This window comes from Dipodomys ordii, unplaced genomic scaffold (genome assembly GCF_000151885.1).
Source record: "Dipodomys ordii isolate 6190 unplaced genomic scaffold, Dord_2.0 Scaffold66, whole genome shotgun sequence".
Taxonomy (NCBI): Eukaryota; Metazoa; Chordata; class Mammalia; order Rodentia; family Heteromyidae; genus Dipodomys; species Dipodomys ordii.
In genome coordinates this window covers 5,028,267-5,036,649 of record NW_012267282.1, presented here as the reverse complement: position 1 = coordinate 5,036,649, position 8,383 = coordinate 5,028,267, and the positions used below count along the sequence as shown (strand labels likewise).

General features: G+C 58.5%; 1 protein-coding gene across 1 annotated transcript in view; it reads right to left on the bottom strand.

Annotated features, from left to right (window-relative positions):
• Positions 1 to 8,383, bottom strand: part of Cux2 (cut-like homeobox 2) — a 45,243-nt gene that overhangs the window by 16,874 nt on the left and 19,986 nt on the right. The window contains exons 7-14 of the mRNA XM_013023090.1: positions 7,698 to 7,746; positions 7,327 to 7,431; positions 4,180 to 4,371; positions 4,021 to 4,079; positions 3,239 to 3,287; positions 3,035 to 3,134; positions 1,461 to 2,096; positions 213 to 314 (exon numbers count right to left, since the gene is read on the bottom strand). Coding sequence (XP_012878544.1) covers positions 213 to 314; positions 1,461 to 2,096; positions 3,035 to 3,134; positions 3,239 to 3,287; positions 4,021 to 4,079; positions 4,180 to 4,371; positions 7,327 to 7,431; positions 7,698 to 7,746 — 1,292 coding nt within the window. The remainder of the gene's footprint in view (positions 1 to 212; positions 315 to 1,460; positions 2,097 to 3,034; positions 3,135 to 3,238; positions 3,288 to 4,020; positions 4,080 to 4,179; positions 4,372 to 7,326; positions 7,432 to 7,697; positions 7,747 to 8,383) is intronic.

Here is an 8,383-nt window from a genome sequence, read left to right as displayed (position 1 = left end):
GCTGGGATGACAGTGGGTTGGTGTTAGACAGAAGGGGCAGGAAGATGATATTTAATCGTGAAGGCAGCAGGGACCGAGGCCAGTATCTGAGCGGTGGCATGAATACTTTGTGGAAGCTCTGGCACATTTAGGATTTCTGGAATGGACTAAAAGTGGGCGAGGCGCTGCCCCTCCCTCTTCCAGGGCTGCTGGGGGCCTCAGCCAGTACTCACCCCCTTTCTGAGACTCAATCTCCTTCTTGGCCTGTTCCAGAATGCTCTTGATGGCATCGTCCGAGCCTGTCTCCGGCGTGCGGATTCTTGGAGTGATGCTGCCTGGGAAGGCAAGAAGGCCTTGGTCCCAACTTCAGGCTGGCCTCGGCCGGCCTCCCGAGGGCAGGAGGCCAAGGGGTGCATGCCCCCACGCCCCCACTTACTTTGAATTAAAAATAAAACAGGGACTGGGGATGTGGCTTAGTGGTAGAGCGCTTGCCCAGCATGCACAGGGCTCTGGGTTTGATTCCCAAGTACCACATACACAGGAAAAGCTGGAAGTGGTACCGTGGCTCAAGTGGTACAGTGCAGACTTTGAGCAAAAGAAGCTCAGGGATAGTGCTCAGGCTCCGAGTTCAAGTCCCAGGACTGGCAAAAAGTAAAAATAAATAAATAGCTGGGAACCAGTGGCTCACGCTTGTCATCCCAGCTACTTAGGAGGCTGAGATCTGAGGACTGTAGTTCAGAGCCAAACCAGGCAGAAAAGCCTGTGAAACCCTTACTAATTAACCAGCACAGAAGTGGATCCACGGGTCAAGTGGTAGAACGCTAGCCTTGAGTGAAGAAGTTCACAGACAGCACCCAGGGCCTGAGTTCAGGTCCCAGCAATGGCATACATGTGCGCATGCACGCATAATAAAATGACAGGCTTGAGCCACCAGCACTTTGCTGGAATCTTAGGTACTCAGGAGGCTGAAATCTGAGGATGATAGTTCAAAGACAGCCTGGGTGGCAAAGTCCATGAGACTCTGATCCCCAATGAACTACCCAAAAGGCCGGAAATGGAGCTGTGGCTGAAGTGGTAGAGCACTAGCCTTGAGCATAAACGCTCAGGAACAGCGCCCAGGACCACAGTTCAAGCTCTGAGACTGGCACAAAAAAAAAAAAAGAAGATAAAACAGACAGCCAGGAGGAGGGCAGAGAGGACAGACAGACGGCAGCACCGCACTCAGGGTAGTGTCATGTCTCCCTTGGAGGCTGCTCTGTGGGGAAACCGAGGCGCAAGGCTGTGGAAGCGAGGGCTGCGGCGAGCATGACCTGTGAGGCACCTGACTGCCCAGGCCATCTCACCCGTGGGAAACTGAGGCTCAAAGGACAGACCCAGCCTCTTGGTCGGTCAGCAGCATGGGCAGAGGGCAGGGCGGCGGGCAGAGCGGGGTGCGGTGGGAGGGGGAGCGTGTGGGGTGCGGGGCGTGTACAGAGGCTCACCTCGCTGCCGCACCTGGACGGTCCTGAGGGCCAGCACGTTCTGCTCGTTGGACAGGAAGTGCTTCATCTTGAGGAAGGGCTCCTTGCCCTTCACTGTGAGCTTGCGCCAGGGCTTGGGCCTGGCCAGGATCTCGCTCACCGAGCCCTGGGACAGGCCCAGCACGTAATGGCCGAACACGCGCTGCCCGATGTTGTGCTTGAGCAGCTGCTCCTTCACCTGGAAGGCGATGTCCGCCGTGTCCAGCTGCTCCTCCTCCGCCGCAGGCCCGGCTCCGTCGGCCGGCTCGGGGGCTCCAGGGGGCTCCGGCCCAGGCACCGGGGTGGCGGGGGCCGGGGGGGGCTTGGCGCTGTAGAAGGCTGTGGGGAACACCAGCAGGCCGCCAGCCTCCCCCTTGAAGGCGGCCGGGGAGGGGACGGGCTTGGGCAGCAGCGGGTCCCCTGACGCCAGACCGGGGAAGGGAGACAGCGAGAAAGTCCGTGCACCGTCGGGGCCCAGCAGGGGCTGCCCGGGGCTGGGTGACAGGGGGTCCTCGGGGCCTGGTGGAGGGGGCAGCTCCTGTGGCGGGGGGAGCGGGGGGTACGGGGCCTCCGTGCCCAGCGAGCACTTGATGGAGTCGTCTTCAGAGGGATCCTCCTCTAGAATGCCAGGGGATGGACAGACGGACACAGAGGGGACAGAGCGACGGGGAGTTGGGGGGAGACACAGAGAGAGAATGAGTTGGGGGGGACCGAGAGACAGGGAAGAGGAGGGACAAGCTCAGAGAGGGAGAGGAGAGGGAGGGGGCGGGGAGGGCTATAGGTCCATGAGCACCATTGCTGGCAGTTGGTCCCCCCATTCTCCAGCCCTGCATCCAGAGCCCCCCACAACTGGGCGCTTAACCCCCACAGCTGCTGTGGGCACTGCACGTGGCCCAGGGCAGGGAACAGCAACCACCCCACACCAGCGCTGCGCTGTGCCTACCCGGGGACCCCCTCCCTCACGCAGCACCCCCGTCAGCCCACTTTATAGGTGAGGAAACACAGGCAGCAAAAGAGTCGTGGACAAGGGCTGGGAAGGTGGCTCAGTGGTAGAGCGCTTGCCTTGCATGCATGAGGCCCTGGGTTCGATTCCCTAGCACCACATAATAGAAAAAGCCGGAAGAGGCGCTGTGGCTCAAGTGGTAGTGCGCTATCCTTGAGCTGAAGAGCTGAGGGACAGCGCCCAGGCCCAGAGTTCAGGCCTCACAACCGGACCCAAAAAAAAAAAAAAAGAGTCTTGGACAAGTCGCGGGGCTGGAAAGCGATGGGCCCTACAGGGAGCAGACCATTTTGGGGAACCAGCAATGACCAAATGGGTCATCCCCAGGGCTTGGCTATGGGGTACAGAGTGAGCCCCTTTCTTCCCTGAGTTCACCCCAAAGCCCTCCCTGCCAGACTAGGGTCTGGGGTGCGAGGTCTCAGATTGGGCGACTTTGGACGTGGGGCAAGTCGGGGGCTCAATCACCATATTCCCACGCCCTGGCTCTTAGGACTGGGAGAAGGTGGGGGACCCCAGGCAGCCCCCCACCCGGCCCAGGTTCCAGAGCTCCCCCTACCAGGGCTGGCCAGGAGCACCGGCTTGTCTAGCAGGAACTTGGGTGCGGGGAAGAAGGTCTCCCTGGCTATGAGCATGGAGTCCTCAGCCTTGGCCAGGCCCTGGGGAGACAGGAAGTAGGGCTGAGGGGCTCCGGGGTGGGGGCATTGGGGAGACAGGAAGTGGGGCCGAGGGCGCAGGGCAAGGGGCAGCATTGGGCACTCACCTGTGGAAGGCTGCAGGAGCTGGAGGCCAGTTTCATGGCTTTGAGGATGCTGAGGGAGAAATGGAGGGGCTGAGACCAGCAGACCCCTGACAGGGAGCCCCCCAACCCCCCCAGCTCCCACGGTGGCCCGCATTGGGCCTCTCGGATGCCAGAGAAGCCACCTCTGAGCTGCACCCCAGCCCCCCGCATTATGGTTTCAGCCAATTGTGGCATGTCGTCTCCTTCCTCCAACACCAAGGGGCCAGTGGGAGGCCCCGCGGCCACCCCAGAGCCTCGAGTCGCCGGCTTGTTAACTGACTGCTACATTCCCTGGAGATGGCCACATCTGGTGACCCCCGGACCCCGAGTCTGACCCATAAAGACAGCTCCCTCGTAAATCTCCCTACCCACTGCTCTTGAAGGAAAAGCTGTGAGCCACCATGCCTGCCTGGCCTCAAATGGACCCGTTTAGTGGTACCAAGGACCAGCAGCAAGGAGACAGCAGAGCGTAGGGCGCTAGTGGCTCATGCCTATAATCCCAGCTACTCAGAAGGCTGAGCTCTGAGGATCATGGTTCAAAACCAACCCAGGCAGGAATGCCCAAGAGACTCTTATCTCTAATTAACTACCAACAAGCTTGAAGTGGAGGTATGGCTCAAGTGGTAGAGTGCTAACCTTGAGCAAAAAAGCTCAAGTTCAAGTCCTGTCATTGGCATGCACATGTATAGACAGACACAGCAACGTGGGTCGGTGGGAGGGGAAAGGGCATGAACTCTGACCGCTGTCCCCACCCTGCACTGTACCTCAGCTCCGTCTTAATTTCTTCATAATCAGACTGGGCGCGGAGCTTTCCTTCCAGTTTCTAGAAGAGGGAACAAAGTTGGTGAGGCTGGCCCAGGGCTGAAGGCAGTGACCCGCCAGCCGACTGGCTGGGGTTTCCCCCGGGGTCTCCTGGGACCGACCTCGATGGCCTCTGTCTTGGCCGCCAGCTGGCGCTCCAGGTCGGCGATCTGGTTGGCCGAGGCCTCCTCCAGCTCTCGCAGGGAGTGCCGCAGGTGCTGCGCGTCCCGCAGCAGCCGCAGGATCTCGCGGTCCTTGGAGGCCAGCGCAGCCTCCAGCCGAGGTCCTGAGCACAGGGCGAAGCTCACCTTGTCCTGGGGGCAGAGCAGTGCTGAGGGGTTGCCAGACAGGAGTGGGGAGCCAGGGCTGCTCGCCCCGCCCAACTCCCACCCTTCCTAGACCCATGGTGGGGCTCCAAGCCTAACAACCCAATGTGCCAGGTGCTTGGCGGCCATTCAGCCGCCGGGCTCGTGCCTGTGACCCAGAGACTCAGGAGACTGAGGTGTGAGGATGGAGGTTCAAAACCAGCCCAGGGCAGACTAATCCAAGAGATTCTTATCCTCAATTAACCACCAGAAAGCCAGAGGGAGTAGAGCTGAGGCTCAAATGGTAGAGCACCAGCCTTGAGCAGAAAAGCTAAGTGAGGGCGTGAGACTGAATTCAAGCTCCTGTATCAACACACACACACACACACACACACACACACACACACAACCCTCAATACAAAAACAACATGCACACAAAACAACATGGACTCAGAAAAATAGGACTGGGTATGTGTGTAGCAGAAAGTGGTAGAACATCTGCTGAGCAAGCATCGGGCCCTGAGTTCAAATCCCAGCATTGGAAAAAAAAAACCCACCACAAAAGGAAGTGGATAAAGGTAAAAGGTTTGCTTTGTTTGTGTTTGTCAGTCTTGTGGCTTGAACTTAGGGCCTGGTCTCTGTCCCTGAGTTATTGCACTCAAGGCTAGCACTCTTCTACTTTGAGCCAAAGCACCACTTCCAGTTTTTGAGTAGTTAATTGGAGATAAGAGTCTTACACAAACTTTCCTGCCTGGGCTGGCTTTGAACCACGATCCTCAGATCTCAGCCTTCTGAGTAGCTAGGAGGACAGGCGGGAGCCGCCCGGGCCCTCGGTTTTCTATGTAGGTCCTGTCCCATCCTGAGCAAGTGCGCTCAGTCAGACTTGAGGATCTGCGGCTGCAGCTCACACTTTGGTGGCGCCCTCCTCCCCACTGCTTCTCCAGGATTTAGGAAATGGCTCCTTTGACCCAGATGAAGATGGAGAGATTGCTGCTCGGGATTGTGAGTCAGGCTGGCCTCCGGCTCCACTACAAATAAAAACAAAGCCCACGGGAACCTCCCCACCCACTTCCAACCCCACCTTCTACACGGAGATAAATGCCAATTAAAACAGGAAGCGGATGCCATTAATACATTACATTAATTAGCATCGAGCGCCACCGCAGTGCTCAGAAAAGCTCAGCTCCCAAACCAGCCCAATCCCTGTGGCTGATTAGCCAGGCATTTGCTGGGTCCATGGGGTTAATTAAGAGCCATTGGCAGATTCCTCTCCATGATTCCTCGGCAGGACTGGCGCACGATCAGCCTACTCTCTTGTCCTTTCCCTCCATTGTGGACATCCACACACTGCCTCCTGGGACAAAGACATGACCCCGGGCCAACCAGCTCCCATCCCAGGACTCCCCCCCCACCCCTTCTCTGAATTCTCACAATGACACACACGCACACAGAAATATAGAGACATTCTGGATGCCCATGACTCATGCCACTCAGGAGGCCGAGATCTAAGAATCGTGGTTTGAAGCCAGTTGGGCAGAAAAGCCCATGAGACTCTTATCCTCAGTTAACTACAAAAGCCAGAAGTAGAGCTGTGGCTCAAGTGGTAGAGTGCTAGCCTTGAGCTTATGAAAGCTCAGGGACAGTGCCCAGAACTCAAACCCCGTGGCTGGCAAAAAAAGAAAAGAAAGACACAGGCATGGCAGAGGCACACAAAAGGAAATCTTGCCAGGACACCTGCTCAAGTCAAGTGCTCCGAGAGCCCCTTGAACAAAACCCCACACAGGCACTAACGATAGTAGGAACACCCAAATTTTACTGGGCATATACTATGAACCCAGAACTGCATTTAGGTTCTTGACACTAGATCCTTGGGTAAATGAGGAAACTGAGGTATGGCATGGGCCCTGGGGGAGAAGTGACCAGTGGAGTGAAAACCATCCCATCCTAGGCAGCCACCCAACTTGACCAGACTGTGTCCAACAGAGACCCCTGGTGGCCACCACCATTACTGCACTGCGCCCAGCTGTCTAGCTCAGTCCCCCCCCCCCGCCCCGTTGGCCCCCCTGCCAGCTGGCACGGCCTTCTTCTGGTCTGAGAAGGTGCCAGGCATTCTTGGAGGGGGTGGTGGTGGTGGTCAGGGGTCCTCCAGGAGAGATACTGGGCTTTTTTTGTTGAAAACTTGAGCTTGAAAAATGTGAGGAAGTGGCCGGGCACTGGTGGCTCACACCTGTAATCCTAGCTACTCAGAAGGCTGAGATCTGAGGCTCGCGGTTCAAAGCCAGCCCGGGCAGGGAAAACCGTGAGACTCCTATCTCCAATAAACCACCAGAAAACCGGAAGTGGCGCTGTAGCTCAAGTGGTAGAGCGCTCGCCTTGAGCTGAAGAGCTGGAAGAGCTGAGGGACAGCGCCCAGGCCCAGAGTTCAAGCCCCACGACCGACAAAAAAAAAAAAAAAATGTGAGGAAGTGGCACTGTGGCTCAAGGGATAGAGCGCTCGCCTTGAGCTAAAAAGCACAGCAACAGCGCGCAAGCCCAGAGTTCAAGCCCCACAACCAACCAAAAAAAAAAGTCCCTCTTCATTTTGGCTGGGAAGGTGGCTCAGTGGAAGAGTGCTTGCCTTGCATGCATGAGGCCCTGAGTTCGATTCCTCAACACCACATAAGCAAAAAGAAAAAAAGCCAGAAGTGGCGCTATGGCTCAAGTGGTAGAGCGCTAGCCTTGAGCTGAAGAGCTGAGGGACAGCGCCCAGGCCCAGAGTTCAGGCCCCACGACTGGCCCACCCCCCCCCAAAAAAAAAAGAAAAATGAGAAAGCATGGCTACATCGTATCTTCTGCTAGAAGGGCAGAAGGTCATAGCATGCCAGCTGAGCTCCCACAATCCCCTGTGCACAATTCCACAATCACAAACCACCATGCACTTACTGGCGTGAGACCCCCTCCTCTCTGCCTGGCCCCCAATCTCACCCCACTGGGCCCCTGCGGGGAGCAGCAGGCCAGGCGGATGGAGCTGTTGACGGAGGCCAGCTGTTCCCGGAGACTCTCCACCTCCCGCTGGGCGGCCTCGGCTCTCTGGAGAAAACAGGGGGTTGGGGTAAGAGGTGTGTGGGGGCAACCCGGGACGCCACTCCATCATCTCCCTGCCCACCACTGACAGGACTCCAGACACAGGCCTCCAAGGACCTCGGCCCTGACCCCAGTGCTGATGGAGGCCTTGCTCAGAGCTAGAGGGCCAGGTGTCTGCACCTCCAAGTGTTTCTGTCACATCCCCAGCCCCACAGCCCTCCTGTGTACCCTTCCCTTCCTCCAGCCCCCTCCCTGGGGCAGAGGTGCCTCACCTGGTTGGCCTTCTCCAGGTTTGTCATAATCAGGCCGACTTCATCTGCCCTGAGACAGGAAGGGAGACCCTGAGGGTTCCTGCAGCAGTCCTTCAGCTTGACCCCCTACCCCAGCCCAGCCTGACCCCCAGCCCAGCCTGACACCTACTCCAGTCTGGCCTCTACCCTAGCCTGACCCCCACCCCAGCCATGGCCTGAACCTGCCTCTCGACCTGGAGGGCCAAGAAGAAAAAGCCAGGCTGCAGGCCCAGCTCCCACTCCTCAACCTTCCACCCCTCCAGGACCCCCTCCTACCCCCAAGGGTGCCACCAATCCCTGGAGAGCCCCAGCCAGCTCTACCCTCCCCTGGCCCCGCCCGTGGGCTGTGGGCAGGAGAGTGCTGTGGAGTGGAGTGGGGACCTGGGGCACAGCTCAGGGGAGGCAAAGGAGGCACCTGTGGGGTCAGAGGCATCAGAGGGCATCAGAGGGAGAAGGCTGTGGCAGGGATGGGGTGGGGTGGAGGCTGTCTGGAGTCGGGGGTGGAGGCTGTCTGGGGGGTCAGGGGTGGAGGCTGTCTGGGGGGCCAGGGGTGGAGGTTGTCTGCGGGGGGTCAGGGGTGGAGGCTGTCTGGGGTCAGGGTGGAGGCCGTCTGGGGTCAGGGTGGAGGCCGTCTGGGGTCAGGGTGCAGGCCGTCTGGGGTCAGGGTG